The sequence below is a fragment of the Scophthalmus maximus genome, chromosome 2 (assembly GCF_022379125.1).
Source record: "Scophthalmus maximus strain ysfricsl-2021 chromosome 2, ASM2237912v1, whole genome shotgun sequence".
Classification (NCBI taxonomy): domain Eukaryota; kingdom Metazoa; phylum Chordata; class Actinopteri; order Pleuronectiformes; family Scophthalmidae; genus Scophthalmus; species Scophthalmus maximus.
The window spans coordinates 6,102,621-6,120,379 of NC_061516.1; the positions used below are offsets into that span (position 1 = coordinate 6,102,621).

General features: G+C 44.4%; 2 protein-coding genes across 2 annotated transcripts in view; both read left to right on the forward strand.

Moving 5' to 3' along the window:
- Nucleotides 1–8,073, forward strand: part of ror2 (receptor tyrosine kinase-like orphan receptor 2) — a 34,647-nt gene extending 26,574 nt beyond the window's left edge. The window contains exons 5-9 of the mRNA XM_035625263.2: nt 2,689–2,810; nt 2,928–3,242; nt 3,947–4,201; nt 4,814–5,019; nt 5,564–8,073. Coding sequence (XP_035481156.1) covers nt 2,689–2,810; nt 2,928–3,242; nt 3,947–4,201; nt 4,814–5,019; nt 5,564–7,021 — 2,356 coding nt within the window. The 3' untranslated portion in view covers nt 7,022–8,073. The remainder of the gene's footprint in view (nt 1–2,688; nt 2,811–2,927; nt 3,243–3,946; nt 4,202–4,813; nt 5,020–5,563) is intronic.
- A 3,624-nt stretch (nt 8,074–11,697) lies between these two features.
- On the forward strand, nt 11,698–16,818 carry nfil3 (nuclear factor, interleukin 3 regulated). The gene is made up of 2 exons (XM_035625320.2): nt 11,698–11,933; nt 14,158–16,818. Exon 2 carries the CDS (start codon nt 14,240–14,242, stop codon nt 15,422–15,424), a length of 1,185 nt encoding a protein of 394 aa, XP_035481213.2. The 5' UTR covers nt 11,698–11,933; nt 14,158–14,239; the 3' UTR covers nt 15,425–16,818.
- Nucleotides 16,819–17,759: the final 941 nt, after the last annotated feature.

Sequence of the window (17,759 nt, forward strand, 5' to 3'; positions counted from 1 at the left end):
CTGCACACACTTCTGTCTCTTTCTTGTACTCTCACAATTGTTTGCACTTTCCTCAGACGTAACATACATTCGAAGGAAAGCTTAATCAACTTGTGCTCCCAGAACAGACTGTGAGTGAGGGTCTCATCTCGGATGCACAGATTCCATAAAAATGATGTGCACCCAGAGATTGAGCCAAGTATTTAAGAAGCTCATCAGAGAGCCCAGTACAGCCGCCTTGTGAACCACTGATTGTTGGGCATTGTGCCCATTTCCTGGGCCTGAGTAGCTGGTGATATGCCAGGATATCAACAGAGTAATATGATGTTATGACTTCACATCTGTCAAAACACAGGTGGGTTATTGAGTTACCCGTAAAAGATCACCTCATTGGGTTTGATTTCAGATTACATTTAGTTTGCTAAGATTAAATTATTTGAGGGGTTTACAGTTTTAGAGTCCAGATCATACATTGGGAATGGGCATAGAAAAAACCCTTTCCCCAGTTAAGTGTATGAATGTGACAATGAAAATGTGCAGTAAACAGCAGCGCTGTATGAATGTGTGTGAACTTGTCCTGTGAAGAGCTCTGAGTGGTCAATAAGACTAGAAAGGTGAATACAGTCCATTGACCAGTTAGACCAGCTGACAGGTGAGGCTGGGTCAGGAGGAACTGCGTGTGTCTGCCGTGTCAGACGTGGCTGCCCAAAGCTACAATGGGCAAGTGAAGACATGTCAGCCGACAGTCACGGTGAAGAGCTTGTGCTCTGCTGCGCCGAGCGAAACAGCCAGATGATGAGGGGAGCAGGACGTGTCCTGTGGGTTTGACTCACCAGCACGAGGCGCAGAAGAAATTCCTCAGCCAACAGTCAGACACCAGCCGGTGGTTTGGATGGGCCTGCTCTGAACTGGAAAGAACGCTGATTCATCTCCTCAGTTCAACTGTTTCTAAAGGCCTCCTCCAGGGAACTAAGCTCATCAGCCAACTAGAGTCAGAGAAGGGAGTTTTCATTCTCAGAGGCACTGGGGAGGGAACCATCTATTTAGTTCTTGGCTGTGGCAATAGTGGTATGAAGTCAACGGTGTCCTTTTCACTGGAGCACTAACAATAAGTGTTTAGCTAAGGTTATTTTCATTATGGCATAACCTTAAACCTTAATAGATTCATTGTTTTTGCAATACATTGTCAGATACTCCGCAGCCCTGTGATTGTCTTGTTATGTCTGACCAACAGCAATAGCAATTATACATTCTGCCAAAACGTGCTGCTAAATTTTGATCGAGAGGTGAAGTTGTGTGCCGACTCACAATGAAGCATGCCGCCCCAGCAGGGGTGTGCCATCATGGGGGAGACTCCTCGTGTTTCTGCTGTTTACCTCGACAGAAGGGAAAACTGCTGACGCCATGAAAACTTTCCTAGTATGCAGTGTTTTTGCCCGATAAACCTTAAAAAAAAACATGGATCTGTTGCTCCGACTTCTTCTTGGATCAGATTTCTTGTAACTGGACCAATCCAGCCTTGCATTGTTTTGATGCTGAGCCTGTCATTTGAATATGACATCCAGGTTGGTTCTACAGTTGCTCCTTTCCTAACCTGTTTGTACAGGAAAACAAGGGATCAGAGCATGATACTCAAACTAAAACACAACTTGAGCTCTCTCATCCGTTAGTAGGCGGAGGTATGCAAGTAGATGTAAGTACAGTGCTGGACAGACTCACTGAGTAACGTCCAGATTCAAGTGCTGCAGGTGAGAATAGAATCATGTGGACAACGAGACTCATTGTGAATATATTTTTTTCCCTTACTCGGCAGCTCAATGAAATTACGGGTGCTGTGTAAATCTGATTGTAGGTAATCAGAAGAATGTCCTCTGAATAGGTCGGAGCCGCCGGCCCGAGTGAGCATGCAGGTATTCACCCTCTGCTCTGGGCTCAGCCTGTTTGTGTTGTGGATTAGGAGTTAAACCCGGCCTGGGAGACTAAGTCCTGCACAAACATAACATGTGGGTGACTTTAGCAAAGATCCAAGTTTGAAAACGAGATCGGGCTCAACCAACACAGCTGTACAACACCAACACAAGCAGCGTCCCTTCTGTAGTTGCTCGTGCCCTTCTCAGTGTTAATCACACAGTCGTATCTGCATCCAGTCTAGATCTACATCCCCGGTGCTGAGCTCTGTGTGTCACTGATTTTGGTTGTTTGTGGCTATTTAACGTTGAACTTTTTCTGATGTGTACAGAATGTCCGGTGCCAGTTATGGTGTTATATTCTAGTTTAGCAGACTGTATAATGCTGTCAAGCCCTAAATGTGTGAGTCAGACCATGTGGCGACGTGTGAGCCCCACTCCTGGGAGAAAAACCATCCGTATTCATCCGACACTTGTGTACACTTGAGTGTAATGAAAACCGGCTCGTGGGAAGTGGGAGTCCAACATCTTATCAGTAGAGTTGAATATCTACACTATACATTTTTGATAAGGATCTCAAGTACAAGGATTATAGATAAGGATGTTGCTATTATTTAAAGTAGTTTGATTAGTTGAAATTAAACTTGTAAGTGCTCTTTGGTGGACCAAGGCTGGACTACCAACCATGAACCCATGACCTGTGACCCCAGACCCCTCAGCAGCCCCAAAAACCCAGGCACATAAACTGCCATGTGCCATCTGCTGTGGGCACTAATGAGATGTTGTTTGTTTTACTTCTCAGGTCACGTGAAAAAGGTTTCTGCCAACCGTACCGAGGCATCGCCTGCGCACGCTTCATCGGTAACCAGAGCATCTATGTTGAGTCCTTGCAGATGCAGGGGGAGAGTGAAAACCGCATCACCGGTAAGAAACCCCACTGGCTAGTTGTGACACTTCCTTCTTCAATACACAACGCGGTTTAGATTCCTTCAGAAAGTTAGGAAAAGGTTCACACAGGACTCTCTGTTTCTCCCCTCCAAGCTGCTTTCACTATGATCGGCACCTCCACCCACCTATCGGACCAGTGCTCCAGCTTTGCCATCCCGTCCTTCTGCTACTACGTCTTCCCTCTGTGTGACGAGGGCTCCCGGGCCCCTCGGCGCCGCCAGCTCTGTCGGGATGAGTGCGAGGCCCTGGAGAACGACCTGTGCCACGCGGAGTACACCATCGCCCGATCCAATCCCATGATCCTCATGCAGCTGAAGCTCCCCAGCTGCAACCTGCTGCCGCGGCCAGGCACCCTGGAGGCTGCGTCCTGCATGAGGATAGGAGTGCCGCCAGAGAAACTAGGTCCATGTAGGTAGATGCACACACACACACACACACACACACACACACACACACACACACACACACACACACACAGTGTAACTATTGTACAAGGAATTAAATTATTGATGTAAAGACACCCTGCTCATGAAATTAATGACAAATGAGTACAAAGGAACCAATCCCTGTGTGTTAAAGTTTCACCTGTGGCTCTGGTTCAGTCTTCAGGGATGTAACTGACCATGTGCAAGAGCTGGTGTAGGGATCAAATCCCACGGTCACTTCATTTTGAATTGAAATGCTGTCAGACTGCTATTTCACTGAGGAGATTTTACAGCTTCAAGGCTTGTCAAGTCATGAACTGTCTTTTCTGTTAAGAGGAGAAGTTGAACATCTGGGGAAATTCACTCCTGTGCTTTCTTTCTGAGAGTGAGGTGAGAAGATGGACGTCTGATGTGTAACGTACAGAGCTGGAGTTAGGATGTTGCCAGCGTCCCTTAAAAAAATAAGCCTATTTCTCTAAATAATGACATACGCCCTCCAAAGCATACAGGATTATTTAACTGGCTGCACGAAGCTCCAAAATGGAAGAAGCTGAAGTGAACATTGTCCACAACATTGCTGGACATTACAGTCCAAGGCTGCCCTGATATGTCTTTCACCGGACTAAATCTGTAACTATAATCTTGTAGTGTTTGAGTTTCCATACTGAGTCGCTGTCCGCTCTACAGATTCCCCCTCAGAACACATCTGCTTCAATGGAAGCGGCGACGACTACAGGGGCACCGTCAGCATCACTAAGTCTGGCCACCACTGCCAGCCGTGGAGCTCTCAGTACCCTCACAGTCACCATCTGTCCCAGGAATACCCCGAGCTCTGGGGAAGTCACAACTTCTGTCGGAACCCAGGAGGCCAGATGCAGGCCCCCTGGTGCTTCACCCTGGACCCCCAGGTCAGGGTGGACCTGTGTGACATCCAGTCCTGCAGTAAGTCCAATCGTGCAACAACTGTTCTGTTCCCTCAGTACTGGACGGGACTGTTGACATTTTCATCCGAATCAGTGTGGCCTTATAGGTACAGTTATACCTGAAGACATCAATACATGTCACATCCTGCTGGCCACTGTCGTTGTATTGTCATATGCCTGTCCGGTCCAGGGCTGTCTTTTAGTCCCAGTCCGTCCCTGTGCTGAAGTGACCTTGGGCAAGACACTTAACCCTACATCAGCTGTGGCGCAGCGTGTGAATGTGTATGAATGTGACACAAAAAAGCAGCAGTATTAACAGTGCTGTATGAGTGTGTCTTCCTGTAAGTGGATGTTGGATGAGACCAGAATAGCTTTTATAAACACAGTCCATTTAACATTTGAGTTGATTGTTTGATTAGAGTAGACTGACCCGCTAAACCTCATGTTCCGGCACTTAAACTGTTCTTTGGATGGATTTTTTCCTAATTGTCAAAGAAGAAAATGAATGGTGTAGAACATTAAATCCGGATGAGTGTTGTTTGTATCCTGATAGCACAGATGTTGTGTTCTTACTATGAGTCCATTACAAATCAGCAACGTGAACTGCTGTCTCTTATCCCATCATCTTCAGACCCTCCAGAGAACCCCCGGAAGGAGATCCTGTTCATTTTAATTCCTGCTATTGCCATCCCGTTGGTCATCGCTTGCCTCTTCTTCCTGGTGTGCATGTGTCGCAATAAGCAAAAGACTTCGACTGACACACCACCTCGCTGCCAGCTCAGCAGCTCGCCCAGCCAGGACATGGAGCTGTCGCACCTCAATCAGCAAAAACACCAGGTGAGACACACACACACACACACTCTTTCATTCACTTTCTTCCTGAGGCATGGGTGTGTTCAGACCAGGCCAGACACAGGAGGGGCCGAGTGAATCAATGCACTGCAAGCATCTTTACAATGAAAGAAGATTTAAACCCAAAAAATAGAAAATCTAAATGTGTAAATATTGGCCTAGAAATAAATCACCGTATGTGAAACACTGAGAAGTGTAGAAATACTTCTGGGTCAGGGGATGTCAGCTGAGTAGGCGGTCCTTCAAATTGGCCCGTGATGCATTTGTGTTCACACTGTTGAGAAAACGCGGACACGAGCGATCGGATCAGATCTCAGATGGGTGTTGTCTCACCTACCTCAGCTTCATGGATCTAAGCTCATCGTCTCTTTGGTACCTCAAGCAACACATCCCACCAATGCAGATGCTTTTTTTTTTATGTAGTGCTGGTTTTAGTCTGAATAAAAATGAAAGTGACATCAATACACCTGCATTAAGAACAGTTGTATTTTGATGGCATGTATTTGTAAGTATTGCTTTGTGTTTGCAGGCCAAGCTGCGGGAGATGAACATGTCGGCAGTGCGGTTCATGGAGGAGCTTGGGGAGGATCGGTTCGGCAAGGTTTACAAGGGCCAGCTGTACGGCACCGCACCCGGCGAGCAGACCCAGGTGGTGGCCATCAAGACATTGAAAGACAAGGTGGACGCCTCGCTCTGTGAGGAGTTTCGCCACGAAGCCATGCTCCGCGTTCACGTGCAGCACCAGAATATCGTTTGTCTGCTGGGTGTGGTCACCAAAGAGCAGCCAATGAGCATGATATTCACCTACTCCAGCCTCGGTGACCTGCACGAGTATCTGGTGATGCGCTCCCCCAACTCAGACATTGGCAGCTCAGATGATGGCAAGACAGTCAAGTCCACACTGGAGCAGGCTGATTTTCTTCATGTGATCACCCAGATTGCTGCTGGAATGGAGTACCTCTCCAGTCAGCAGGTGACCCATAAAGACCTTGCTGCCCGCAACATTCTAGTCTTTGACAAACTCAGCATCAAGATCCTGGATCTGGGCCTGTTCAGAGATGTCTACTCGGCTGATTACTACAATCTCATGGGCACAAGCCTTTTCCCTATTCGTTGGATGTCCCCAGAGGCGATCATGTACGGCAAGTTCTCCACCGACTCTGACATCTGGTCTTACGGTGTGTTGCTGTGGGAGACTTACAGTTATGGTCTGCAGCCATATTGTGGCTACTCCAATCAAGACGTGATCGAGATGGTCCGCAACCACCAGCTACTGCCTTGTCCAGATGACTGCCCGTCCTGGATTTACACTCTTATGCTGGAGTGTTGGAGTGAATTCCCAGCGAGAAGGCCTCGCTTCAAGGACATCCACACACGCCTGCGCTCCTGGGAGAGTCTATCCAACTATAACAGCTCTGCTCAGACCTCCGGCACCAGCAACACGACCCAGACCAGCTCTCTCAGCACCAGCCCTGTTAGCAACATCAGCATGAGCACAGCGAATGCATCACGCTACACCAGCCCTAAAAAGAGCTCGCCGTTCCATCAGCCCCAGTTCATGCCCATGAAGGGTCAGATGCATCGGCCAATGGGGCCCCCACAGCTCTACATTCCCGTCAATGGATATCACCCCATGTCAGCTTACCCTTACCTGCAGAACTTTTACCCCATGCAAATACCCATGGCCATGCCCCACCAGCAGATACACCACCCACCACAGATGGTTACCAAAGCTGGTTCTCACCATAGTGGCAGTGGATCCACATCTACAGGCTACGTCACCACTGCCCCTTCCAACAATTCTGCGACAGAGCGAGCAGCTTTATTAAATGACAACTCCAAGACCAATGATGAGGACTTGGCCGACCGGGCATCTCAGGGAGAGCTGGAGCAAAATGAAGACTTGTCAGTGCCTGAAACAGAATTGCTCGGCGATAATGACCCTCCACAGACTGACGAATTGGTGGTCCACTTGTCAGACACATAAGTGTGATGCTGTGTGAAGGGACGGTAAAGCTCAAATGTTCTGTGAGCTGTGCTTGCTCGGCAGACAATTCAATGAGCAGCACAAAGTAAAAGGAGACATTTTTGCAGAACTGTGACTGAATGTTATGACGAGTTTCTTCGACAGTACTGACACATTTGAACGTCAAGTGTGTCTTGTGTTTGTGCCTCTTACGTGCCTGCGTCAAAGATTATCCCAGTTCGATGCCACAACACCCACCCTCCCCCCTGAAATCCCCCCACACCCTCCTTTACAGACTGCCCTATCTACCAGTATGAAGGTGCTAACCCCTCACCCTCTTCCCGCCCTCTCACAATGCCAGTTGTGTTTATTTGACTGTACAACCGAGCCAGGGGTATTGCTACCGGAACCCAGAAATGAACCCGGGTTTCTGTGGTAGTAGACAGGGGCTTTGCTTGTGTGCACCCCTTAATAACAATTTCATGTTGCTTTTAAGGTTATTATTTTGTGGTTTGTGAAAGCCACAGCCATAGATGTATGTATGATGTCCTAAAATATTGTTGGAGTTTTGAAAGTTACTTAGTTATTAATGAAGTTCTTTGAGCTGTATTTTGTAACTTACCTCCATCACACAAAGTCTCTCGTTTGAGGCCGTTGACAAAGGTTTTTATTCTACATGATATATTTCCCATGAAACTGATGTTTGATAACCAAGTTGTACAGATTTGTAATTTATGTACTTTGGTTTGAACAGTTTTTTATTATTATATAGTTTTCCTTTACTGGTGAAGATTGCTAAGTCAAGTGTTAGATCAATGCCCTTTCCACAACATTTGCTTTGTTAAAGCAGATGTTTTCCTTCCCTTGATTGTGCACATCCATCTGTGGCGTATTCAATCAATTCATATGAAGAAAATGGTGTATTTCCCTTCGGTAAGATAAGAAAATAATGTACTATCACTTGTTGATTATGTTTTTTGATTGTACTGTCAAGTTACAATAGGGCAAAAATATACTTTGTATTGAAAAATAAATTTAATGCTGATACTAATAAAATAATCTAAGGGATTAAATATTGTATCTTTCTGTTGTGGTTCACATTAATATTTTAATATTTACCAAATATATACTTATATTATATATTGGCGTATGTACCCTACCGGCCGGAACAGTCACACAAGCAGTGTATGTTTTCACCCATCTGTGTGTGTCAATATGTGTTTGTGTCTGTCTGTGGGTAGTTGAAATAACCGATCCAATAATTGATTTTCACCAACCTCACTGTTAATATTACTGAGGGTATTTACACATTCATAACTTTTGCAAATAATGGACAACCTAAAGCTTACCCTGATGAAAAAATGATGCCCCCTCATATGATATCATATATGATAAGTGACGTCATCAAGGTATCTCTGCATCCAGTAGGACTATAGACACGACTAAAAGCTTGAAAAGACGGAAAAATAATTTACAATCAATTGGTGTGAATGATTTCATCATGTAGTCAGAATGTAGTAATGCGTCAACTCTTTGCGACTAATAAATAGCAAAGGCTTTTGCTCCTATCTGAGCACCGAGCGATTTTCCTTGTAGTCCTCGTTCACTATCCCACTGTTATTGTAAGGGCACATTATTGGGATTAAAGGAACCTCACTACTTATCTGATAGATTTCAGTTTGCTCTAGTTAACAACAAATCTTCAGCACAGACGTCTTCAGGAAATGAGCTTCAACCCTGCTCCTGAACCAGAGACAACATCAGAAGCTTTCCTCTCACATGAATCTTACCGTTTCAGAAGGGTTGACTCGGGCTTGTGTGAACCATCCTCTCGTCATACTCATGTCCATTGAGGCATATTGTTAGTTCAGCACGTTGTGCTCTCTTGTCTCTCTCCTCCTGTTCAATTGAGTTCAGTTCAGAATGAGCTAATGTCATGATTGGACAACATTGCCCAGAGTGTGAAGGACCAAAGAATTCAATAATGAGATGAAAAAAAATTATATAATGGATCAAGTGAAATAAAATGGATGGATAAAAAGAACCGTGCGCGTGTTAATATGTGTAACAGGCCATATCAAGATGATTTTTATTTTTGGAATTTAGGTGTTAATGACGTGTAGCTCGCAGACTGTTGCATGTCCTATAGAATGTGATTGTGTGCAGTGACCGCAGACTCTTTCCTCACTTGGCCACCAGGGGTCGCTGTGTTGTGTTCTCTTTGTGACTGTGACTGTGAGGCAATATATGAACTGGTTAAGTTAACACGACACAAACAATTGTAATATCCCATTGTTTTGATCCAAACTCTTGGAAGCACCTTCCTGGACGGATCACGGTTGAACGATGGACATCCAGACACATTCTCTCAGTCAGCGTGTCGGGCACATGCATCAGTGAAAACCCCTGCTGATGCAGAGTGTGTCTTGTTGTGTCCAAACTGATCAGGTGGATGGATTCCCTAAGCAAAAGAGACGAGCTCACTAACAGTAATATATGTGAATAACATTTGAGGGGAAATGAGCCTTGTGTGTGCTTAGGAAAAGTATTTTATTTCAGCTCCTTGTGAGGGCTGAGGGGGTGGAAACATTGCCCCCTGTAGGAAGAATCAGAAAGGGCAACCTTTTCCGGTGTCACCTCTAATCAGGGCCCCAGATTGAGCGAGGTACATTAAACTTGCACGGTTAATGTAAGAGGGTGATTCCCCCTGAGTTACTTTTCATTAGTTTGTTTTTCTCTTCCATCTTATGCTCACTCGTATTCCTTTATTGCAGACCTAGACCAGACCAGACTGCTGCTTTGCTGGATCCAGATCATCCTTGTTGGGCTTGATGTGTCTGTTTCCTTGGTCTCGGCGATAGATTTTGAACTATTCAGTGAACTTTAATTAGTTTTATGGTTTTATGTCGCTGTGACGCTTGACTTTTACATTGATCTGTGTTGTATTGTGGAATGACCTTTACACCTGTGAAGATGAACCAACTGATCTTCGTTTAGTTTCTTTTTGTTTTCTTCATGCATGCGATGTGGTAAATACCCTGCCTGATAAAGTGTTGCCATCTAACATCATCTCATCTTATACTGTGGCCCTATTCCTTATTTTTAACCGTTTTAGTATTGTGCAATAAAAGCTTTTTCTTAATCCTACTATTTTTCTCTCCTTCCTCAGGTTTTCCAGTATTCTCATTTTTGGTTTCCCAGTTTTCTCATTTTGAATAAACTTCCCTGTGAACTGAATGCACGTCTCCTCCTGCTCTTTGAACTTTTAATTATACTGTGTCAGCCCTTGTGAAGTTGGGGCTTTTTCGGCCCATAGGTTTTTATAGGGACCTCATATCTGCCTCGCATACGGTGCCTGGTCAAAAAAACAAAGTGTTGTATTTTTTTGGACCACTCACTCATACTGGGGTGTGGGTGTGGGAATTGGGGGAGACTCAACAGACTCTGGTCTGCAGCAGCCATTTTAACTCTGAACCTGCGGGTACAAAGGAATTCACATTCAGCCCAGTTGTCCAACAGTGACCCCTAGCGGCCCTGAGCAGTATGATCTCACAGATGGAGATCAGTTCTCCAGCTGCAGTGCATGTAATACTCTCATCTGCACACATGAACCAAAACAATGTATGCATTTTATGTAGCAGAGTACATTGCAACGGATCAAAGTGAAATTATCACCCGATTATTTATGCTTTGCTTTTCATTTATACATTTTTAATCTCTTATTTTTCATACTCACAATGTATATTTCACATGTATATTTTTACAGCAACCGGTCACAGCAGATGTTTCACCCACATACAGATAACTGGCACCTTTGGGAGAAAACTGTTCTCTCTCTCTCCTAGTGTATCTCTGACTCCAGAGCTGCAGGATCCAAACCCATCATTATTATTATTATTATGGTTATTATTATTGTTATTATTATTAATAATAATAATTAATAATGAATTATTAATTATTATTATTGATAATAACATAATTGCATCTATAAGTGTCAGTATTATTTCTGTAATTATAAGCATCAGTCTGTTCTCTCTCCTCTTTCCTCTTACCAGCCGGTCTCAGCAGATGTTCTGGTTATGCTTCAGATTTCCTCTGTTAAAAGAGTTTTTTCTCCTCCACAGTCTCAGAGCTGCTCATTGTGTGAACCATTGTGTTTCTCTGTAATATTGCGAGGCCACGACCTCACTATGTAAAGAGCCTTGAGATAAATGTATGCTGTGATTTGGTGCTATACAATAACAATTTAATCTAAATCGAATTGAAGAACATTGAATGTACTTTGTTGATCCCAAACTGGCAGCTGTCAGGCAAACAAAAGACATCACACAAATTTGACTATATATGAGTATAAGCAGTAGTATAGTACTAATAGTAGTAGTAGTGGTACTAGGCTAGTAATAAGTATAAGTTTATTCATTACATAATATTAAATTCTACATTTTGGCTGGTAAATGTCCATCTGTTCGTTCAATACGACAACGCGTGCTGTATTAGATGTACAAGTTTGAATGACTCTATATCACACTCCACTCGGCTGTAGAGATTTAATGTGTATCATCAGAAACAGTGTAAAGGTTCTTAAAGGTGCTCTGTGATGAACCGACGCACCTGAACGCACCACAAGCATTTCATAATGAGCTCTCTGCGTGAGTCATTGGCTGAACAGGGTGAATGTGCTGCGTTCTGATTGGCTGCAAGTGGCTGTCGCTTAACGTCGCGCTGCCAATATACTTAAGCCCTGACCTACTAACACAGATCCATGAGTGTGGAGATCTGGAGGGTCCGGAGGTTTGGAGCCCCCCGAGAGGCGACACACACTTCGACCGCCTGTCATTTCCTCGAGAGTTGATGGGAAACCTGCGCCCGATCCGCGGCGGGAGACCGGAGCAGCCAGCCAGCCCCCGAACCATCCAGCCCCGGGAGAGAAGAGGTACAGTTGTGAGGAGACCTCAACAGTAGCGAGCGAGCGTGTGTGTGTGTGTGTGTGTGTGTGTGTGTGTGTGTGTGAAAACCGTCCCGTTGCCACGGCGCAGCGCAGCTAACGTTAGCCTGCGTGTGTGTGTGTGTGTGTGTGTGTGTTCTGTGTCCTCCGCTCCCGAGGCCCAGTAATGGCCGGTCGGGTTGCGTCCGGGCACGTAGGCCTGTCAGTAACTAACACGGAGTTGTACCACAGCGTATGGAGCGTGACCCTTGTGGGTCATCGGTCACAGCAGCGGCTCTGAAACTGTTCGTTACTTGTCACCGCTCCTCACGTCAGGGGTGAGGGATGATGTCATGCAAGTGGACGTGCACAAACACACACACTCGCGCGTATCCGTTATTACAGACAGGCCCGCGTTGTTATTGCCACACAGCAGATGTTGCATAATATAATGTCTGCGGCCATAGGATCTGCTGGAAGTGTCCCGTTCCCGGGGGGAGGGAGGGTGTGTTGTGTAATACGGACGCATGGACGGGCCGGTCCGGACCCCCGTACCCGCCGAGTCGGCAGTGAGCGGCCCAGGTGCAGTCACACTCCCTCCCGTCCTCATCACGTGTCTTCTAAATTTAGTCTTGATGTCATGTGTCCTCGTTCGAAAAGACAAAAGACAACAACCAGCCATGTTGTGTCCACTCCTCTCTTCTTCTTCTTCTTCTTCTTCTCTTCTTGATTCACAGTCTGTTCGGATCACATGGAACCATATGAATTCACATTCCACACCTGTGTGTGTGTGTGTGTGTGTGTGTGTGTGTGAGTGTGAGATGAAGTGTCACATGTGATTACAGCTGTCTTCTGTTCCTCCTCTGTTCCTCCTCTGTTCCTCCCTTTTGAGGCAACGCTTCACTCCAAAACATTATTTTAAGTCCAGTAATAGAAATGAGAGTTAATATACTTTATTATGAAAACAGTGGGTCTCAGAATGTTAAACTTTGGTCCTATTTCTAACATGACATCCATCAGGCAACACCAATCATATAATGCACCATTCATCTGCTAACAAAGTGATCAACAAAGTGATCAAAATAATATTCACTCACTCATTCCGTCTGCACCAAATCAATGGATGTGTCCGTTCAGAACATATTGATAAAAACCTCTCCCTCTCTTATATATATATAAATATTCTGGTTGTCTTAAATCAGCTGTTAGACGTTACGAGCTCAGATACTTCTGTAGTTATAATGTAAAACTGTGATGTTGGGGTAATTAATTATATTCCATTTAAATATCATGGTTGATCGAATAAACCGTGATATTAGAAAAAGAACTGCTGGGCTAATGGAGATGTGTGAAGTGAATAACATGACATGTTGTTTCATTCCAACGCTTGGTTAGATACTGAGTGAGGTTTTCCTACTCGCACTTCTTCACTCACATTACCTTATTTTGTCCGCTTGACTTTATTGTTGAAATAATCAGAACAGTCATAATAAAATAATTACAGCAATAATAAGGAATCATGATAACCATAACCCAGCGCTGCATGCTGCCTTCGAGCCTTAACACATGTCCACACTGAAGTAAGAGATTTGCTTCCAAGCACTACTCCGCCTGCAAATATCATCATTATTAATAGATATTAATACTTAATGTTTGCTTTAAGATTATTTTAATTATATGAAAATGAAGGAAATATAAGGGTCTTTTTAAAAAAATTAGTTTGTCAACATTAATGCTAAATAATCACTAATAATAATATGTAAAATATGAAATCTGCTGGATTCATATGAATTGTTCAAGGATCAAGGGTTCTTTATACGTACATATTCAGTTTAACATACAATCATCCAAATACTGACACGTTAAAAAAACACAATAAAAAGACCAGCGCTATGCTAAAAAGTGTCATTAAATAACTTTTTTTAGAAATATAAAAAAATATATTATGCATAATAATTAATGCATAATCATGTACAAAATGTAGTAAAACCATTCAGTAACAACAGCAGGAACCAGAGGATGTGACCATCTGTGGACCTCTGAGTGTGCTGCCATGTTGCTGGGTTTCAGCATCAATAATACAAATATTATAATATGTATGTATTGAGACACATGCGAGGGAGACATATTCACCCTAGAGAAAATACATAACAAAAATATCTTTAACTTGATAACATGATTAATTTTGCTGCAATTTGACGCTGACATTTAAACCTCTCCTTGTTCTTCTCAGATTTCCTCCAGTGGATTCATACCAGCACGATGGTGTAAAGTTAAAGACAGACGAGCATATTCTCAGTGGCAGACAGTTTAATATGCAATCAATCAAGCAAGAGATGGACTCGAGTGAGGACGCCCTGGTGCTGGCTGTGGCCCGACAGGGGGCTAATAGAGACCCCCTGGGCCACGACATGTCAGCGATTCCATTCAAAGCTAAAACCACCTGTCGCAGGAAAAGGGAGTTCATCCCAGAGGAGAGGAAAGACAACCTTTACTGGGAGAGGCGTCGCAAAAACAATGAGGCGGCCAAGCGCTCAAGGGAGAAGCGGCGCATTAATGACATGGTGCTGGAGAACAAGCTGATGGCCCTGGGAGAGGAAAACGCTTCCCTCAAGGCCGAGCTCCTGCTGCTGAAGCTGAAGTTTGGCCTGGTGAGCTCAGCGTCATACGCCCGAGAAGCCCAGAAGTTATCCAAGTCCACCGCTGTCGACCTCTACCAGGAGCTTGGTCCACCCACTGCTGTCCAAGGTTCTTCCAGCAGCGATGTGGAGCCGGTTCATTTGCGCAGTAGCTGCATATCAGTCATCAAGCATTCGCCTCACATGCCTGAGACTTGCACTGCCGCTCAGGGAAGCTTCAATGTCTGCGGCAGCTCAGAGGTCAAGCAAGAACCAGCAGAGAATGGCACGTATGCACAGGAGAGGAGTAGCCCCTACGAGCTCTATAGGACCTACCCGTCTGGTATCTTCTCCCAGCAGGTCACCAGGTCGTCCAGTAACTCACCCCGGAGCTCAGACGATGGCGCTGTGAGCAAATCCTCAGATGGAGAGGACGAGCAGCAGGTCCCCAAATGGTTTGTCCCGTCTGCAGCCGGCCCGACAAGTGTCATCGTCTCCACACACAACGTGCCTGATGCCCACTCTGCCGCTTTGCCCCATAAACTGCGGATCAAAGCCAGAACCGCCCAAATCAAAGTGGAGGCCGTTGACCCTGAATACGAGTTGTCGGGACGGGGAGGGTGCTACCGGACCACCCAGGAGCTCCCCCCGTGCCCTCTGTCTGTACAGGTCACCAACATGCAAGGCTGGAGCCACCGCATGCGGACCCCGAGCCCCCTCTCCAACATCGAGACAGAACCTTCCTCTGCACACTCGCATGCCGAGGACTTGAACAGAGGACACAACCTCGCCAACCTCTCTGCTCAAATGGCCTCTTTGAAAAGACTGATGGCAACACAGCAGGGTTCTGTGGCAGAGTGTGATCACCGCGCGTCATCGTGAGGATGTTCCTCTGAATAACATGTGTGCGTTTCCACTTCATTTGCTGTTGCACTGTGTGGTTGTTATTAGGGTTGAATCATGTTTCCATTACTGTCAAACATCAAATAAAAGGTTGACACAATATTAAAACAGATCATTTGATCAGACATGGTTATAAAACTGGACCCACCCCGACATATGAACCTCTGGTTCCCTCAGCGGCAGTTAGACTGAAGACTAAATCAAGGATTTCCACACTATTTGAGAATTGACCGTAAATTGTTAATCAATCATATATGACAAACATCACTGTTGTGTGTTACCTTTATTTGACTTTCATAACTGCTCTGATCATTGTACACCTACTGTACTGTCACTGGGCACTTGGCTGGCGGGGAGTTTTACCAATCCATTCTTTAAAGATGAAATCCATCATGTTACTAATTAATGTAATATGTTATTGTATCCATCCGTATGTTGCTGTGGTGGCTGGAGGCACAGTCAATGCTTCTGCTTTAGAGCAACATTTGGTAGTTCTTTTTGGGGGTTTGTCATTTCTTAATAATTTCCCAATCATTTTGATTGGGAAATAGCTACAACATCACAAGTTCATGTGAGCTTATCTCTTCATTCAGTTATTTCAGATTTTTATATTAACTTACACAGTCACGTTTTCACTTCACCAAATATATAATAAGAAGTGGCATGTTGTTGCTTCAAATGTTGTTTTACGGCGTCGAGCTGGAGTGACCTCCGAAGATGTCACATCTGATGATGTCACATCCACAAAACTTCCTCTGGTCCGATCAGATGCGTGATGATCGTGAAGAGGGAAAATGGACGGAGATCCTTTAGTCAGCTGGACGTGCATAGATCTAGAGTTTGTCGACAGGAAGTTTAAATGGAGATTTTCTTTCAGGACATTCCTGTTTTCCCTGTAAACTTCCACCTTAGTTACAGGAAAATTTGTCGGAATGTGTTAGAAAGTGACAGACCCGTGAAACGCAGCACTCCTGATCCTGTGGTTCTGGTTGACCATGTGATCTTCTGCTCTGTTTTCTTGTCTGTTTGTTGCAGTCGGTGCTATTGTCAGTGCATTCCACCTCGACACACTCATCATCCCTGCTGTCCTTTTCACAAACTGTCTGCTTCAACACAACACAACTCTCTGCTTCAACACAAGTCAAGTTATCAGAAGGTTTCCACAGGTTCTGGATCACAGCCTCTCACCACTTGGAGTTGTATTACTACATCTTACAGACGTCAGTCATTTTAAATGAATGACGTGTCATACTTATGAATATGTCAGTGATGATGATGAAGATGATGACTTATTTGCCTGAAGTCGAGACAACTTTTCTCAAGATTTATTGTCACCGTGATCTTTTGTTTACAATAAACGTCTTGTCACTGAATCGTGTGTGCTCTCACTTTATTTCTACACAAGCTGAATTTGAACAACACCTGTTGGAGCCGGTATTCTGACCTTAAATACGATCAAATGTACAAGTGAGATGAAGGCTGATTGTGGGGTCAGGCCCTGGGACTCTGTGATCATCACGATAGAAACTGACTCCAGAAACTATGACAATCCTTTTGTTTCTTTGAAAATGATGGAACCCAGACAGCATGTTATGGTCTGGAAATACAAAGTGAAATTGATTTTTATTTTTATCAATCAAGCTGAAGCTGAATTGGCCCATCATTGTACAGTAGTGTTGATGACATTGTGTGCATTACTTTGAGTCTGGCTTCATCACAGACTGTAACCTGATTCATTACTTTCACCAATGAGGTTATGTCTGCGTCAGCAGGATTCATCTAAATCTGCAGAACGTGGACGGGACATGGAACAAGAAAGAACATTTTCACCAATGGGGTATGGATTTTGATGAACATAATCAGGCACATTTAGAAGACTGATATGTATGAAGTTGATTGAAATGACGGGGACTGTTGGGCCTCGTTGGAGGTTTGAGCCCGAGTCACATTCAAACATTTGATTTTCAAGCTGCTCGTCAGTTAATATGTCGAAGGGGCGATGACCACAGACTGTATGGTCCTAGCATGTTAATATTAATTGTTTTTACTATGAAGAAATGTCATGTAATCACAGATGACAATACCAGTGCCCAATTATTACAGTACAAAACAGACAAAGAAAAGGGCAGAAAATTTAAGGGTTTCTACGAATAAATGTAAGATATCAACAATGTTCGGTGGTTACATGGCTGTTTTTTTTTTCAAATACATCTCTCATTAATTGATGTTCATATTTCTTTTTGTTTATTAGATAACTTATATACAATTACAGTATACACACACACGCACAAACACACACACAATCGACCTCTGC

Bases quoted from the DNA above. Each gene is read 5' to 3' on its own strand.
- nfil3 (XM_035625320.2), top strand. From the start codon at position 14,240: ATGCAATCAATCAAGCAAGAGATGGACTCGAGTGAGGACGCCCTGGTG.